Source organism: Pteropus medius, unplaced genomic scaffold (assembly GCF_902729225.1).
Source record: "Pteropus medius unplaced genomic scaffold, Ma_sr-lr_union100, whole genome shotgun sequence".
Lineage (NCBI taxonomy): Eukaryota > Metazoa > Chordata > Mammalia > Chiroptera > Pteropodidae > Pteropus > Pteropus medius.
This window is the reverse complement of record NW_024349225.1, coordinates 6834404-6852384: the sequence shown is the minus strand read 5'-3', so window position 1 is coordinate 6852384 and position 17981 is coordinate 6834404. Positions and strand designations below refer to the sequence as shown.

Here is a 17981-nt window from a genome sequence, read left to right as displayed (position 1 = left end):
CTCTAGGTGCTCCCCGAGCCTCGTAAGCCTCTCTCCCAGTGAGCCCTGCAGGGCAGCCGAGCCATCCCAGCCCAACTGTGTTCCAGTGTGAGCTGGGGTGCAGAGGCCCAAACCTGGGGCCCTTTCCAAAAGCCTAGCTCGAGGCCAGAGCCCATTTGGGGAGCTTCTCCCTCAAGCTTTCCTCTGTTCTTCCAACTCACCGAAGCTTAAGTCCTTCTGCAGGTGATCTTGGGGAGGGGGCAGGCGGAGGGGCTGCACCTGTCGCTATGACAGCACCCAGCTGAGATCATGAACCCATTTCATTCCCAGGAGATTTCAGGGTGCATCAGTCTCACCCACTCGCTCTCCCTTCCCATCTCTCCCCACATTCTCTGTCATCTTTCCTCCTCCCCACTCAGGCTTGCTCCTTCCTCAGATCTCTCTCGCGCTCTTGGATGCATCAGCATAGCAACTGAGGCTACGCATGGCAGACTTTTTTTTTTCTTAGACCAGTAGTTCTCATACTTTAGCAGGCATCCCCTGAAGGACTTGTTAAAACACAGATTGCTAAGCGTTGACCTTCATCCCTAGAGTTCTGACCTGAAGGTCGGCATTGGGACCTAAGAGGTCCCAAATGATACTGAGGCCTCAGGGCCAGGGGCCACCCTTTGAGACTACGTTCGCCAGTTTGAGCTAGTTACGTCTAGACTATTCCTTTGCCTTTGGATTCTAAATGCTTCAATTGGCCCGGTCATCCATTCATACAACAGTGTTTACTGAGCACCTGTTCAGAGCACTGTGGCAGGTCCTTGCTATACAAAGAAATACAAAACCCCATCCTCCGAGTGTTCACAGACTTGTACAGGGGACAGACAAGTAAATAGTATATACTGTGATAAATATTACAACCACCTGCAAATAATAAGAGGTTTAGAAGTTTAGAAGTGGGCACCAGTCTCCTGGCACAAGGCAAGGAAAATATGTGGATGAGATGAATATAAATAATAATGATGCATTCATTTCCCCCCACACACACCTTTTAAGGGTTGAGTAAGAGGACATGAGTTTAAACTATTTAAATATTACCATCTAGTGTTTGTAGAACGTTTACGTTTTAGTTCCTGGACCAAGTACAGAGTATGTCGATTAAGATTGCTGGGGTTGTCCTGCCCTGTCCCTTACTGTCTGTGTAACCTCTGGCGGGTTACCCAGTCACTCTGGGCCTCAGTTTCCTCATCAGAGAAAAAGGCTACAGTACTAGTATCTGCTTCAGAGGATTCTTGAGAAGGTTAAATGTGCTAATGTAGGCAAATGTACATAGTAATTGCTCCAAAAAATATTGACTCTACTTAATATTTTGTGACCTCATGCTAAATATCAGAGAGATGACTTAGAGAAACTTATACTCTCCAGACTAAAGAAATTGCCAGGAGTTAGCCAAGAGAAGGGTTTGGGGCTGGGTCCGAATGTGGGGAATAGAGGATGAGAGCAAGCCTGAAAAGCCCCCGGCGCCCCAGTCAGAGGAAGGGGCCCCTGCTGGGCAATCGGGGAGTGGGTTAATCTAGGTGGGGCATAAAAAAGGCCTTGAACAACTGCCAGGATTTTGACAGTGAACTTATTATTAATATGATTTTGGAGAGGATGAAGGAGATTTTTCAGGATTGAGACTTAAAAGCATTCCCAGCAGAGAGAGAGCATCATCTCTGTCCCACAGAGTTTGAGAGGGAAGAACCCTCAAGCCAGATCCAGAGAGTTTCATGCTTTAGACGTTGAGAGAATCGGGGTCACCATTCCTGAGAGATGCTTTCTCCTCCATCACCATCCTGTCCAAACACTGTACCTAGGTGTTTCCTAGGATTGCCCTCCAGGCAAAGAGGCTGTGCTTGCTGCTGCTTCCCCCAAGGGGCTTCTCTCTCCCCTTTTAGATGCTGTCCCTTTATCCCTGAGAAATGTGGTTCTCTGTTCTTCTTCCGAGAGCAGGAAGTGTCCCCATAATCTTTGTTTGGGGCCCTATAATATAGATCCACCTTCATGGTGAGTGTCAAGTCTGTATTTTCTGCTTCCCTGGGCCCCAGCCTTGAACAGCTGAAACTGTAGCAGGATGAGATGGCAGGATCTCCCAGTTCTGCTTTAAGCCTTTCCTGAGCTCATCAGAGATAAGAGTGATAGAGCCTTTGTTTGTTTTTTGTTTTTTTTCCCCCTCAGAGGATTAGAGGATGAAGTCCTTTGTGGCAAGATACACCTGAGAAGGGCTTATTAAGTGATACCCACTGATAACCCCCTCTAATCACACACTGACTCTGCCCTCTAGACATTTAATTAACTCTTTGAGAAATTTTTTCTCATCTCCTTTTCTTTCCTTTCTTCTTTCTACTTACCTTAGATTTAATCAAAGACATACATTCAGCTTTCTCATTTATTTATTCATTCAACAAACACCTGCTGAGCACCTACAGAGATCTAAGTTGGGTTCTGGGACAGATACACAGACAAGTAAGACCTACTTCTTGTTCTTAAGGGGCGTCCGGTAGAGAACGACATGCAAGCAAGCAGTGGTCACGGTGTAGAGTGAAGTGATATGTCAGTGCAGGGAGTGATGACGGCGACTGACTCTGGGGAGGTTTCCTGGCGAAGGTGACATGGAATGAGGGTTTGCATATAGACTTTTCAGGTGGAAAAGGTAGAGAAGGTGTTCCAGGCAGCGCAGACAACGTGAGCAGAGGCACAGATATATGAAGGAGCATGACAAAGGAGGGAATTTCACAAAGTGGGGTGTGGCCACGTGAGCTGGAGCTCAGGGAGGCAGGGGCTATGCGATGAGCTACAGGGATTAGGCAGGGTCAGTCCCGGTAGGGGATCTGGCAAGGGTGGCCACGGAGGGTTTTAAGCAGGGGAGACACAGGGCAGATATATTGGTTAGAAATGACATCTTTCCCCTTCTCTGAAGTCTGAAACCAACTGTGGCTGGGAATCACTTGTCCTACTTTACAAGATCACCCTGGCAACAGAGTGTATTGTACTACTAGCCAGGAAACTCGCTCTAAGTCTTTCAACCTTATCAGACATCCAAGGCAGAGAAGAAGCCGCTGAGTTAAGGAGTAGCCATCAAAGGAGTTAAATCAGTACAACATTTGCATAGGATCACTGTGTGCGATTGGTCCGAAACTGTTTCCTCTGCTGGCGTTGCTGTCGTAAATACAGCTGATTCTCCGCGTCCATGGATTTTTGTATGCACAGTTTTCAACAACCTCAGATTAAAAATATTCAGGGGAAAAAAAAATCCCAGAAAATTCCAAAAAGCAAAACTTGAATTTGCCACGTGCCGAGCACTACACTGAATTCACGTGAATAAAGTGATGTGTAAGTGTGCCCTGCAGGTGGCCTGTGTGCACACAGAGTTATGTGCAAGTGCCTTGCCATCGTATATGAGGAATGTGAGCATCTGAAGATTTGGGTATCCACAGGGGTCCTAGAATGAGTCCCCTGCGGACACCGAGGGACCACTGTACCTACGTTCACAGCTCTGTTTGATGTTAAAACAGCATCATTATTTCTATCCTCTCCCCCTACCTCCCCCCACCCTCATACAGAAGGCAACACAGTGTAGTGTCTTGAGAAAAGTCACATGTGGGTTCGGATTTTGGATCTACTCTGTCCTGACTGGAAACTTGGGCGAGTTTCTCTAGCCTTTCTGAGCCTGGATTTTGTTGCTTGTTTTAACATGAAACCTAACAATTGTTCCTCTTGTGTGTGGTTGCAAAGATGAGAGTTTATCCATATAATGCCCTGGTTTGGTGTTCGGCATAGAATAGATGCTTAACAAGTAGAAACCATTATTATTTTTCCTCCTCAATCACACTGGAACCTTAGGGTATAAATCGCAGGAAAATATTTGGGTAAAGATGTTTTTAATCAGGTTCTCTTAGGACTTCCAGAAATAGGTCTGACTGGGTTCGGATCAGAGCTGCCACCCAGCAGTGGGTGTGCATCCTCGTGTACGTGCATCCTCGTGTACGTGCATCCTCGTGTACGTCACTCGGCTGTCATCGTTTCTCTTAGTCCATCACACCTGATGCACAGCAAAGGAGGTGCACAAAGAACAGTAAAAGCGAAACGGGAATTTCTCCAGTTGTTCCCATATAGAGGAATCAGTGAACATTATTATTTTAGTTGTATTTTATTTCAACCTCGTTTTACCCCTAAATCAATGGGAGCGCTCAGTGGGATGAACTTTGGTTTAACTTAGGGGAAAGAGGAAGATCCAGGATGAATTTCTAGCAGCAGAGTGAACGAGACAGGAGAAGTCAAGAGATAAGAGTTTTGGGGAGCGGCGGAATTGGAATCTGAGCATTAGAGTCCCCGAGAGAGGAGAAGCTGAGCGAGAAATGTGGGTCTGAGTGGGAAGGCACCCCACATCTGTTGTCTGATGTAAGCACCTACGCAAGTGAGGGATTCCCCCTCCTCAGTGTCCCTGACAGATGGTCATCTGGCACAGTGAATCCCATTCTTTTCCCCATCACGGCACACATAGAAAATAACGTTTGTGTAACTCTGGGGGAGATGAACAAGGCTGCTCACGGGTGGAGGTGACCAGCCGGGGGACTCCGTCAGGGCTGGGCTCTGCCAGTGGCCGTCAGGAGTGAGCGAAGTGGTATCTTGGGCACACCTGTCGCTCCGTGTGCTTTGAGAAACTCTGATCCAGCAGGACCTGAGTAGAGAGCCTCCCCCTTGTCCTCTCAGGCCCTCTGGCGATAGGCACGTGGGGCTGGGCATTTCATTATCACCATGGTCAATAATGACACGAATTTATTGAGTGTGTTTTCCAGAGATCTGTCTTGGACTCTGAAGATACAAAACCTTAAAAGCCATGCTTTGTTGCTTTCAAACCATTCTTACAAGAGCGCTTCCTGTGGCCACAAAGTAAATGAAACTAGCTGGCCCGGGGCTCCTTCAGGTGTTATTAGTAGAGTGAATAGAGATAGAAAGATGCCATTCCATCTTTGAGAAACATTCAACCCTAATGGAAGGTAGGACCAATAAGTAAAAGAAACAGAAGACATACTAAGAAGGTCTGTAAATAAGTACAGATAAAAGCCCAAGTTCAGCACTTAATGTTCTGTTTTCTATTGTAGATATTTATACTCATGACTTTGCTTGTTTGAGAATGGATACCAAGGCCCTTGAGGACCGTTTTTTTTTTTTTTAAATTCATCTTGTGCAGAGTACACACTCAGAAGTTTTGAATGAATGTGAATGCTACTATGGGGTGCGCCTAAGTGCTGGGGGAATTCTGGAGCGAAGTAGAGTGGTGTACTTAGGGGAAGCCTCGTAGAGGCTGAGAGAACTCGCGCTTTGGCAGAGGGAGGGGAGAGGAGAGGAAGAAAGAGGAGCTCGTGGGGCTGGGCAAACCCCAGCAGACGTGCAGGCCTCCATCCAGGGTCCTCCCGGCTCGCCTTTCTCATGTCTGCCAACAGCAGCTCTTCGTGGCCTCATCATTCCCACCCCTTTCACTCTCTTCGGATTCTCTGCCTCTGCCGATTGTCAACCTGAACCCTCCTCCTATAGGTCCAGGCGGAGGTACAGCCCCGGGAAGCCTTCCGTGACGCTGCTAGCCTCGCGTCTTTCTTCGTTAAATCAGATAGCAGTGTTCAAGGGCTGAACCCCATGCTCTGGACCTTTAGAAGAAGTGAGAGACTTCATCAAAAAGGTCTTCAACTTGAGGCAGCTTCCACCTGAGGTCATGAGGTTAGACTAATTATATACAAAATAACTAGAGGGAACGATTTAGTGCCCTGAGTACAGAATAGTGGTATAGACAGAAGGGCTGTGCAGAGCCGCCTGGAGGCCACAAGTCCTGCAGCCTCGTTTTGTTTCAGGAGCCAAGGGGTGGAGTATCTTTCAGCCATCGCTTAGCTTTTGACCCTCGGTTCTTCATCCATAACATGTGGGGTAAGATGCTGCGATTCATTTCAGCTCCGAATCTGCAAGGCGAGGAAGGTTCGAGTACTCATGTTAGACTGAATGGAAAATAGCGATTGGTTAGCTGGAGAGGACAGGGACCAGTGGAAAAGCAGCAGATGATGGTAGCTGGAGGGACTGGTCCTTGAGAACCGTGGGGTCGAGTGGAGAACCAGCTAGGGGGTGATCGAAGACCTACTGCCCTGGCATCTTCAGCACAGTCTTTCTAGAATACAACAAACCCTGTGCAAAGCTCTCCCAGAGTAGAGGGTCTGTCAGCCTCGTGCACTCTGTGTCCCCGGACCTCAGAGGAGGGGTCTTTAGAGACCCCTCTTGTCTCCCATTCTCTGAGTTCTCTCTGGTGCCCGATCTCTTAAAAGAGTGCACCACGTCTCAGCAAACTCTGACAATGCGTGGAGGGCGATGTGTGTTCGCTGGTCATCATGAGACCCATCCTCTTTCATTTCCTCTTTAGGCCACTTGCTTCAGCCAACCCGCATGTGGTGGTGTCAAAGCAGCACACTCACCTTTTCCCAGACAAAGCATCTCAGCCTGGATGGCTTGCTGGAGGGCCAGCCGTCCTGGCTTCCCAGTGGCCCCAGGAACGTCTGCCGCCCCAGCACCCTGGGTTGCAGTTATAGGGCAGGAGTTTTTTGCTAATACCTTTATATTTTCACTGACCATAAAAACACACACACAAAAAACGTTACTGCAGAAAAGTTGCCAAATACAGAAAAGTATAAAAAGATGGTTTTTAATCTCTCTAACCCCTCCCCCCAACTATCATTATTAACATTTTTCACTACTTGACTGAAAAAGGATTTTTAAAATTCATACCTATTTAAACAAAGGATTCAGTTTTATTTGAGGAAAATTTAAAACATTTTATCATAGAAATTTTCAAATATACACAGAAGTAGAGAGAATACAATATTGAGCCCCTATGTAACCCAAACCCAGTCTCAACAGTTCCAAGACCCTTAAAGCAGCAGTCCCCAACCTTTTTGGCACTAGGGACAGGTTTGCTCACTCACCTGCCACTCACTTCCTGCTGTGCAGCTCGGTTTCTAAAGGATGGGTACTGGTCCATGGCCCAGGAGCTGGAGACTCCTGCCTTAAAGGATTTGTTGTCTCCATGTTGGGTTTCTGGGCCAGAGCTCAGAAAGGGAAGTGACACGATAAATATATAACAGCGATATTGGAATTATTAGGATTTAACCAAAGAGATTTTGAGCACGACAGGGCCCTGAGCTGCGTGGGTTTTGGGGCGCCGGCTTACGTGGACAGGGTCACGGCAGCCTTCCTGGTCAGATGTGGCACTGCTCCTTGTCCCTCAGTTTGATATTTACTCTTGAGTCTTCTCCCCAGGAGAGTGGACGGGTCTTCACTGACAGACAGGTCAGTACCCGGCACCAGGGGTGATCACACCCGCGTCGGGATGGGGCAGTGCTTGCTCGTGATGCTGAGCAGAGCACCTGGCCTGGTCACCTTGGCGTCCGCTGCCTGTGGACGAGCGTCGGGGCGCTGCTGTGCTCTGGCTCTCCTCTTTGCCAAACTGGTCCTGCTCTGATGTCCCACTGCTAAGAAAGGAGAAGAAAGATCCAAGAGGAAGTTCCTCCTGGAGGCGCTTCTGCATCTGAACTAAGGCACTGGTGCCTCTTCAGTGTCGGTCACTGACGGTCCAGGCCAGTGGGAGAGGTGGCTGCTGGCTGTCAAGTCTGGTGGCTTGGAACAACCAGCATTGTGGGGAGCCCTGATTCCTGATTACTTGTGATAGACCCTGGGGAAGCTTGTGTGTGGGCGGAGACGTGGCATGTTTATTAGATATGCTCCAGGGATCTGAGACGTGACGAAAGGCTTTGCCCCCAGGATGGGCAGTGTCAGCTCCTTGCTGGGTGGCAGTAGGCGGTTGTCTCACTCGGAGGTCTGTCCTCACTCTCTCCACTGGCTCCCTCACCCTTCTCTCTTGCGGGGGGTGGGGTGGGGGGAGGGGGCGGGGCTGGGGAGACGGTTGTCATTTTCTGGCTTCCATAGTGTCGGCTTTTCTATTTGTTTTTGTTCCCCCCCCAGAAGGTGGTGATAATCTGGGGAGGATGCTCTTAAGAGATCTTGGACTAAACAAGAATGTGGAGAGTCCAGGGTTCTCAAGAAGATGGCCCATTATGATTCTAGATTGTGGCCGCAGGTTCACTCTAGGTCACTTTGTTTGGGCCTCAGTTTCCTCTTCTACCAAATGATGCGTTCGTTAGTGTGTTCTCGTAACTTTCCAAGACCATGGCTGGGCCACAGGCCTTTAATCGCCCAATGGTTGTGGGGTGCGCTGTACCTTGTGTCCCTTTCCTAAAGTGTGGGCGTGGCCAGAGGAGTACAAGTGGCTCTGCCCTTAGAAACACCTTCCACCGTGTGACTTGGGCGGGGCGTTGCCTGCTTTGAAGGTTGGTCAAAACCCTGATGAGGAAGGGGTGCAGTGCCTTCAGGTGGATGTGGATTTCCCATAACCTGACTCGGAGGCAGAGACCCCTGTGGCAGTCATTTATGGAGGAACTGCTCTCAGGAGAAACATGTCGAGATACGAAGGAGGCAGGACAGGTCAGGGAAGAATGTCAGACAAAGCTGTACTTTCAAAAGTTTTAGCCTCAGCCTGATCCTACCAGCAGCTGCAGAGTATGGATTATACCATAGAGGTGGTCCCACCCAGAGGCAAAGGGGTCGGGCCATTGGTATCCCTGCATCAGTTGTTGGGGACAGGTCACCCACTCCCACCCCTGAAACCCATGGACAAGCATAAGCTCACAGGGGCCGACTTCTGAGAAAGGGGTAGCTGTGAGCCCTTAGCAGCTGACACCCATAGCTACTAGGGGACAGGTGGACCTGAGTCGGGGCAGCCCAGAATCTGCCACATCCGGGCCAGCGAGAGCTAGACAGAGAGGGAGCAGAAGGGAGCGGGGAAGGGGCTATTCTGAATGCGACTTCCTGAGCGCATGTGAGCTCTAAGCAGAGAGGGAACATGGATGACTCAGTGTGTGCAAGGAGATGTGATTTCCCAACTAGGCCGACCTAACCGATGGTTCTAGAAGTCAGGACAGTGTTCCATTTGAGGAGAGGGAGATGGCACCTGGGGAGGGGTACGAAAGCAGTACTGGGGCTTATACTTCCGTGTAGCATCCACACTGGCGTCTGGGGGGCCGCTGTCACCAAGCGGTTGGGGTCCACTCCCAAAAGACGTCCCCGACCTTTCTTCTGTGTCCCCCCCACATATTGCCACTTCTTAAACTTAACCTTTTCTTCTTCCTTCTTCATCTAAACCCGTTTTTCTGCCTTTCTGGCCTCTGCCATCTCAGCCAAGAGAGTTTCTTAGCTTCTCAGGCGATTCTCTTCTCTGAAAGCTTCGGCAAACCACCGGGGCAGGTCAGACGCACCTGCCCACTTACCACAGTTCAGTTGTGCAAATGTTTGTGTGCTCACTTATTTAATGTGGGTCTTTCTGTTATGCTGTTTCACAAGGGCCACAACCTGAGACTGTTTTGCTTATCATTTATCCCCAACACCTAGAAAGTGTCTGTTGCACAGTACGTGACCCACAATTGTCTTGAACACAATGTGGCATTCAGCTCAGAAACATGGACTCCAGGTCCCTTGGAGGTGCGGGAGTGGGGGGCAGGGGGAGCTGTCAGTGGCGTGGCCCAAAGTCTGGGCCCAGGGTAAGCGGGTTGCTGGTTAAGTGCCAGGTGCCGGTGTGTTCCGCTTAGGGAAGATGTTAGGCGTTTGAACGTGCCTTCAGCCTCCGTCCCTGTCCCGCCCAGTTTTTTCTCCCTGGGGTGATGAGCAGAGGCCTTGCAGAGATGGTTTTGCCGAAATGAGTGGCCTGGCCTTTTTGGTGGCCCAGGGGAGCTGCTCTGACCGTCCCTGGACCTGGACTCGGTTGCTAATTGCAAAGATCTGTCTTTGAGATGCAGCCTCAAGGCCAGCGGTCCTCAGCGGGAAGCTCTTCTTGCCTCCTCCCCACCACCCAGGACATCTGGCCGTTCTAGAGATGCTTTCACAATTTTGGGCGAGGGCGAGGGCGGGGGCAGGGGGCAATCTATGGGTAGAAGCCAGGGATCCTGCTAATGCACCATACAGGACATAGTGCCCTGGCTGAGAAACCTGCTCTAAGTCATCCCGGGGCTTGCCAGCAGGCGCTGCCTCCGGCCTGGGAGGCAGGTGTACCCCAGAAACCACCCCACTTCTTTTTTCTCTGAAAGGACCTCAGAATCCGTGTCCTAATTCCAGTCCCAACGAGTTCGGCCTCCCCATTCAGTCATCTGGGATTCAGCCTCCCCGGTCAGAGCTGCTCTGAAAGGCCTGTATGTATAAGAGGCCTTTCTGCGTGTTTTCCCCAGAGCCCTGCGCACCCTTCATAGGGACCTATCCCCAAGGGCGGAGGCCTAGCCCTGCCTACACGGCCTCGAGCCGGGAGAACCAAGAGCCCTTCTTTCTATCTCTGTCTCCATCTTCCTCTTCAGTCCTGCCCCCCTTCCAGCAGCTCCCCCAGGCCCCCGAGATTAATGTGATAATTGCCATGTGTGCCTGTTTACGCAGGGAGTGGGTGCTTTCACCACCCCCAGTCAGGCAGGTTCCCAAAGGAACGCATTTCTACTGTATCAGGCCTGGTACCCGCTGAGCACTCCTGTGCAGGTGGGCTGCCACCCCCGACTGTTTTCTCTGTCATCGCCCCAGTCATGCATACGTGTGCATGTACGTGTCACTCAGGGGATCAGCAGGTGATAAAGATGGAGAGCAGCCAGCTTGTCAGGCTAGGGACTTGGCTGGGTCAGGTGGGAAGAAAATCACCTGAAGTTAAGAGGACATTGCCCCGCCTCCCCAAATAGCACTGTTCCATCACGCCTGGCACAGAGTAGGTGCTCTGTCAATGGCATGGAGGGAAGAAGTGGGGGCCTGGTTTACTCCCAGCTGCTCCCCAGCTCAGTGTGGGCAGGTGGGTTTCACTGCAAGACTCTCCTGGGACTGGAACCTTGTGGAACGTGTTTGGAAAGCTTTGGGCCTCCTTCCCCAGAATCTTACTCAGAGACCTTAGCATGGCTGTCCCCTGTTTCTGAAGGAAGAGTCGCTGGGGAAAATAAAGTGTGACGGTCATATATGCAGGCAGCTTGTAAGAGTCACAGAAGCAGAGGGGGACAGTGGAGAAAGGAGAAATTCTCCCTCACACAGGCAGCCCTCCTCTCTTTTATCTCCTGCTGGGACGCAGACACACATGCATGTCCCCAGAGAGAACGTGGTCACAACTGTGGCTGAACCGGCAACTTTCTGCCTAGCCTTCCAGACACTTGTCACATGGTACCAGGGCACTTGCTGCCTTGAGAGTTGTCAATTTCTTTCTTCTTTTTTAATCTCAGAAGACACTTTCATAGTCATCTCTCCTACACCGGTCAGTTTTAAGGTTTTAATAATGATGAATCAGAAGGAGATGGAAACTAATTAGCATCAGAAGGAACCTTGCCGTTTCAGAGGAGGGAAGTGTGGAGTCCTGCTTGCCCACTTCCTGCTGAGGCATGTTGGCCTCGTCCTACTGCAGAGTCGTTGATCCGTTGACAGGCGTGTGAGGTGAGGGTGAGGCCACCTGGGGAAGAAGGATGGGAAGGGAAGAACTGGGAGGAAACCTGAGGGAGAGGAGAACGTGTAGAGAGGGTGCAGCAAGTCTATTAAAAGGTTTGTGAATAATCTCCGGAGCTGTCAAGCTGCTTTCTCCAGAAGAACCTTTTAAGCTGTCAGTCATCTTTAACAACCCCCCAGGGCATAGTGTGGCTGGCTCTGGGGTCCTCCCAGATATGCTTTTTCTCCTCTTCTTCCTCTTTTGTTCATCCAGCAGGCCCCAGTGTTGTATTGGATGACATTTTTTTTTTTTAATAAAGCAATTCAGACAGAGCTTCACAAATAGGGGAATATCAGAATGATTTTTTTTTTTTTGGAGAGGAGGTATATTTTAAACATGAGAATCATCTTATTTAAATTGTGGTTGTTTATTGATTAATTGAGCAGCTATGCGTGCCAAACATTTTGTTAGATTCCAGGTACAGAAATGGGCAGACAGTTGAGGTTCTTGCTTTAATGTAGGTAGGTTACAGCAAAACCAAAACGTTCTCACAAAACACTGAATCAAAAGATACTGTTCGTTTTTGTCATTGGTGTTTTATAGAAGAATTGGAGAGCACATTCCAGACTCTGGGCCAGTGAGGGGGACCCTTTTATCCTGCATTTCACGAGCTATATTTCCTGATATGTTAATAGATTTTTCTCTGAGAAAAGGGATTTCATAATCAAGGGAATGTATAAAATGATGGAATAAACAAGGATAATGTTCCTTTATTGTGGGTCTTCTCACGGGCTGGGGGAAAATGTAATTTGCTGTTTCCCCAGTTTTTTTGGTTACAGAATCCCATTTTCGACAAAACACATGAACATCTTACAGATCTCTAGTGATGAGAACACAATTTGGAGACTGCTCTTTGCTCTATAGCAATGGTCCCCAACCTTTTTGGCACCAAGGACCGGTGCTCCTAAGAGAATCTAATGCCTGATGATCTGAGGTGGAGCTGAGGTGGCGATGCCAGCGCTGGGCAGCGGCTGCAAATACGGATGACGCTTTGCTCGCTTGCCTACCACTTACCTCCTGCCGTACGGCCTGGTTCCTAACAGGCCATGGACTGGTACCAGTCCACGGCCCAGGGGTTGGGGACCCCTGCTCCAGAGCATCTCTCGCAAATAGTTACCCAACTGAAATTGCTTTAGTTCTCTTCAAGTGACTACAGTCACTCTTGGGCCCAAAGTCACCTTAAAGGTCACAATTTCATCATCGCCATTGCTGACACTAATGTTTGTTGGCAGCCGAGCCCCAATCTCGGTGCTGGGAACAGGCAGTCCTTGTCGACAGAGAGCACTGAGGGGCTGCGGGGAGCTGGTAAGCCATGGAGGGAGTGAAACTTGCTGGTGTTCCATCTGCGCTAACCGGTCTTTCCACGGCGTTGCATTCCTAATCGTGAATAAAGACAGAGGTAGCTGCACGGGGATCATTCAGTCCACCCTTCATCTTGCAGGAAGGCTCATGTCTCAGCCATCTGGGAACAAACAATCTCCTATGTCCATTAAAATCCCTTGTGGCCCTCGGCATCTAGTTATTTTGCATCTTCCGTCTGATAATCAGGAGCAGTTTTCTCTGAGGTCTGGCACACGTCTTCCCTGCTTGCATTTAACTGACCAGACTTGGTCAGCCCGAAGAATTAGATCTCACACACTGAAACTGGCAGATTCCAGCCTTTGCCCCATCTTGTTCAGAAGGTGTTTGCTTCTAACTTTTATTCTTCATTTGCAATGGTATCTATCTGAACAGCGCAGCAACAAAAGATAAGTTTGGTGAAAGAGGTTGCCTGAAAAAGCTGTTTTTAATGGAGAAATCTACTGTGAGGTGTTAGCTGCCATGACCAGTGGGAGGCGATAGTCTGTAGATTGACATATTTAAATGGGAGGCAAAAAGAAAATGAGATAACTTGGGAGAAGAACAAGGTAGAGTGTCATAGTAGCCCACCGGAAGTGTGAAATCAATGAATCAAAATACATTTGCAAAGTTTAGTAGAAGGTAAATCACAGGGACAGGAAACACTTTGCCATAAAAGTCTGAGTTCAGTTATTTTACTAATTTAGTATGTGAATTTTTTGCAAGGCATTTGATTTCGATGCCCCTGTTTCTCCAGTGAATTGGGGATAAAATATCTTTCCAGAAATTGAGTTTCAGTTAGATAAAATGCATATGGTATGGGGAGGGAGAGTCAAAGCTAAGCTTAGTTGAGAAGCTCAACTATTATGACTTTTCAAAAAGCTCCCAAACCCTATTTCAGGGTCTTAGTAAGACATCTGCCAAGAGTTGCTTCTTTTGGCTAAGTCATATGATGTAATGCTCCCTCAGCCCCCCACCATTTAAGGGCCTTGCATCTAACTTGTGGCATAAAAATCTAGAATATGGATATTCATGCACTTTTCAGGTCACGGTGTGTTAGCATTAGAGAGAGCAAGGGCTCACTCTTCAAATCTAGATTTATTTCCTGTTTTGTCCAGAGCCTTGCTGGGACCAGGCCTGGGCTAGCTCTGTGCTATGTGACTATGATGGAGGAAAAGCAAACCAGAGCCCAGAGAGCCAGAGAACTGAGCAGGATGTGGGTGATGTTAATTTCTCCCTAACAACCCTGTCAAGGCCTTTGCCAGCATCTGTGGAATAGAATGATGGACACAGCTCACCTCTGTCTTTTTGAGAATTTATCCAATTAAGAGTGTAAAAGACTAGAACCTCCATCACCCAAACTATTAAACCAGTGATTTTTGCATGATCTTAAAAAAGTTTTTGACTTTTCAAAGTTCAGTTCTCTCATCTGTTAAGTGAGGGTGTTAGACTTTTCCAGCTCAGGATGTTATGTGAGGCTTATGCAATGTCCTTCACTGTGTATATGGGAGAAAGAATTAATCAGGAGTAAAGCCAAGTTGGGACTGGAGCGAGGCAATGTTTAACTGTGTGCACTGTGCTTATGACATTATCCTACGTCTGTAACTGCAGGAAGAGAAGCCTTCAACTGGCAGATGGTTTTGATGGAGTATTAAGGAACCATTTTTCTTTTTTTCAGACCAATGATGCCTTAGGAGCCACCTGGAATTGGCTGTACTTCATCCCCCTCATCATCATTGGATCCTTCTTTGTTCTCAACCTAGTCCTGGGAGTGCTTTCCGGGTAAGCCACGTGTTTCTCCTCTTGGCCTCTTCCTAACTGTAAACTAAGGCTCCTGACTCATGGTGGATTCATTCATTTAAGCTTCATTTAGAAGACATTTACTGAGCAGCCCCTATGTGCCAAATGCTGTTCTAGATGCTGGGAAGGTGGTAGTGAACTGTCATTCTAATCATCTTTATTCTTAGGAATTCAAAACATCTTTAGATCAGGTACAACATTAAATACAGTATCTCCTGAGAGTTCATTTATCCAGCCTTCCTTTCATTTAGTCACTCAACGATCATAGACTTTCTGTGTCAAACTCTGTGCTAGTTGTTAAGTGATGTAAAGTTGAGTAAGATAAGGTTTTACCATCAAAAGATTCTTTCTGTGCTATGTACTGGCCATCGGAGCCTATATTTGTGGCTTGGATTAGTGTACATTAATCAGCAAATACTCAACGTCCAATGCCATGGCAAGCATTTTGAGGAACATGTGAAGTACGAGGCCCAGTCCTTGCCTTTCAGAAACTTACTGTTTGAGGAGAGAGCAACACAAACGTTAGACACAGTTAGGGAATCGGGGTTCTGTTACTGCCCAATATCAGATGCAGATAATTTGTTTTGGGGAAAGGACAGATCTGTGTTGTCTGAAGTTATCAGAGATGGTTTTGTGAAGGACTGGGATTTTGCTTGAGATATAAAAATAAAATATGTATAACCAAACAAAGGCTCACTGCTGAATAGACACAGAAGCCGATGCTGTGGCAGCAGCTTTTGAGAAAATAAAGTTTTTATTGCAAGGTTGACTGGCAAGGGGACAGGAGGCAAGGTTCAAATCTGTCTCCCCGATCCAAGGTTCAGGGCAAGAATTAAGGGGTGTCAGCACCAGAACTTCCTGGACAGCAGGCCTTTCCCTTCTGAAAGGGTTCAGGGGTTCAGGTCATGTCCTGGTCCTTTTGTTCTGTGGAAGGAGCAGGGAGGGGCTCACAGGTGTTACTCGGAAGTGGTGTATCCAAGAGTTAAACTTTGGTTCTAGGTGTTGTTAGAAACAGGATAGGACCGGTCCGAGCTGGCTTTGCAGTTATGTATGTGATGAAATAAAATAGAAAATATAGAGTAAACGTTTCAGGAAGGGGAGCACCGCACCATAACCAAAGATGGAGAAGGAGGATGTGTCATGCAGAGTGAAGAGACTGTAATGCAACCAGACTCAGTCAGAGTGGAAATCTCACTGTGGGAAATGGAACGTAAAAACAGGAGAGCTAAAGCGGGGGCAGATTTTAGAGGGTCTCGTATTTTTCTAAGCAAAAGTGAACTTAATTTCTTGTCTGAATGGCATAAATTCTTCAAGTGAAAATTTATAGAAGAGGCTACCGTTTAAACATGGCAGACTGAACTTGGTTGGTCATCTCATAACTACTAAAATAGGAAATAAATTTTAAGACGGGCTCAGTGTCAAAAGAACAAGAGTAGAAATAACAGATGAGAGATGTCAACAGAATTTTTGAAGGGAGAGAGCGAGAGGTACCTGACTTAGTGGTGAGAAAACTGAGGTTTGATTGCCGAGAGTGAGGAATGCCAGTGAAAAAGCAAAATGGCTGCCCTGCAGAACCCCACGGAGCCCTAGAAAGGCTCGGCAAGCGGAGGCGCCAGGTACCTCAGAGAGCTGGAGTCTGGGTGGTGATAAAAACAAGATGATTCATCAGAAGTCCTTGTAAGGAACACTCAGAAGCCCTCCCCTAATACCTTAGACCAGGAGTCCCCAATCCCTGGGCTGCAGACTGGTACCAGTCCGTGGCCTGTTTAGAACCGGGCCACACAGCAGGAGGTGAGCTGTGGGTGAGCAAGTGAAGCTTCATCTGTATTTGCAGCTGCTCCCCAATGCGAGCATCACCACCTCGGCATAGCTTCTCATAGGAGCACCAGTTCCTGGTGCCAAAAACGTCGGGGACTACTGCCTTAGGCAGGTGTCTTCCACACCCAACCTTCACCCCAGCCAGAGTTAGAAGTCTTACTCTCTGTGGAGGCGGAATCCGAGAAGCTGGGAATGGCAACAGCAGGTGCCTCTGAGGGTGGGTTCGATCGATATGTTTTGGTGGAAACAGGAGGGTTACATCAAAGTCCTCAAACTGTGTTTAGTGCTCCCAACCCACCTCTACTGTGTGACTGTCAAAAATATAGCCATCTGGCAAGAGTTCGTAGCATCTGTGGGGAGTTCATTTCCTCTGTGGGAAACTGTTAGTGTTAAGAGAAAGGACCTGTGTGTGCTGATTTGGAGAGTGACCGGAGAAGTGGTTCCCACCTGTCACCTTGAGTGAAGCTCACGATATTATATTCCTATGGCTGTGGCAACAAACCACCACAAACTACATGGCTTAAAATGGTGAGAGAATTTCTCTCAGGGTTCTGGAAGCTGGAGGTCCAAAATCTAGCAGGGCCATACTCCTTCTGAGGGCTCTTGGGGAGAATTTATTTCCTTCCTCTTTCAGCATCTGGTGGCTCCAGGCAGTTCTTGGCCTGTGGCTTCGTCACTCCAGTTTCTGCCTCTGCGGTCACATTGCCTCCTTCCCTTTTGTCTAGAATCCTCTGCTGCTTCTTTCTTATGAGAGTACTTGTCATTGGAGTTAAGGTTACCTGGGTAATTCAGGATGACCTCGTCATCTCAAGATTTTAATTGCATCTGCAAAGGCCCTTTTTACAAATAATGTCACATTTGTAGGTTCCAGGAATTAGGATGTGAACATATCTTTTTTGGGGGGGGGAGGGGTTCACCTCATAGCACACTGTACTCACCATTCTGCAGGCCCCAGCCATGTTCACAGAGTGTCCAGTAAGCCCTCTGTGCCTTGCTCTTAAATATGAGCATCATTTAAAGGAATGTCTAATACAAAAGACAAAAACAAAATAATAAATAGAAAAAAAGGAACTCAAGGGAATGTGAACGATGCAGGGAGCAGAAGATAACTTTTAAAACACATAATTGTTATCAGAAGAGATAGAAGAGAAATAATTTTGTTCACAAAATAACAGATTGCTTATGAAAAAACATTTAGCCATTAAGAGTTCTTGGAAATGGATGTAAAATAATTAATGTAAAATCTATATTGATGTAAAATGAATTAACGTAAAAATGTAATAAAAATAAAAAGATAGTAAATGGTTGGAATATAAAATTGATGAAACTACCTACAAAGTACAATAAAAATAACATCAGAGGATAGGTCCAACAATCAATAAGGGTTCCATAAAGAGAACAGAGAAATGGAAAGGAAGAAATTAACAAAGAAAAA

At 47.7% G+C, this 17981-nt stretch overlaps 1 protein-coding gene across 15 annotated transcripts in view; it reads left to right on the top strand.

Moving 5' to 3' along the window:
* The window catches only part of CACNA1E (calcium voltage-gated channel subunit alpha1 E), a 498756-nt gene that overhangs the window by 350979 nt on the left and 129796 nt on the right, over positions 1-17981 (top strand). For all 15 annotated transcript variants that reach the window (XR_005656965.1, XM_039881316.1, XM_039881318.1 and 12 more), the window contains one exon: positions 14607-14710. Coding sequence is in view for 14 of the 15 variants with exons in the window: in XM_039881316.1 (XP_039737250.1) it covers positions 14607-14710 (104 nt within the window). In the remaining variant the exon portion in view is untranslated. The remainder of the gene's footprint in view (positions 1-14606; positions 14711-17981) is intronic.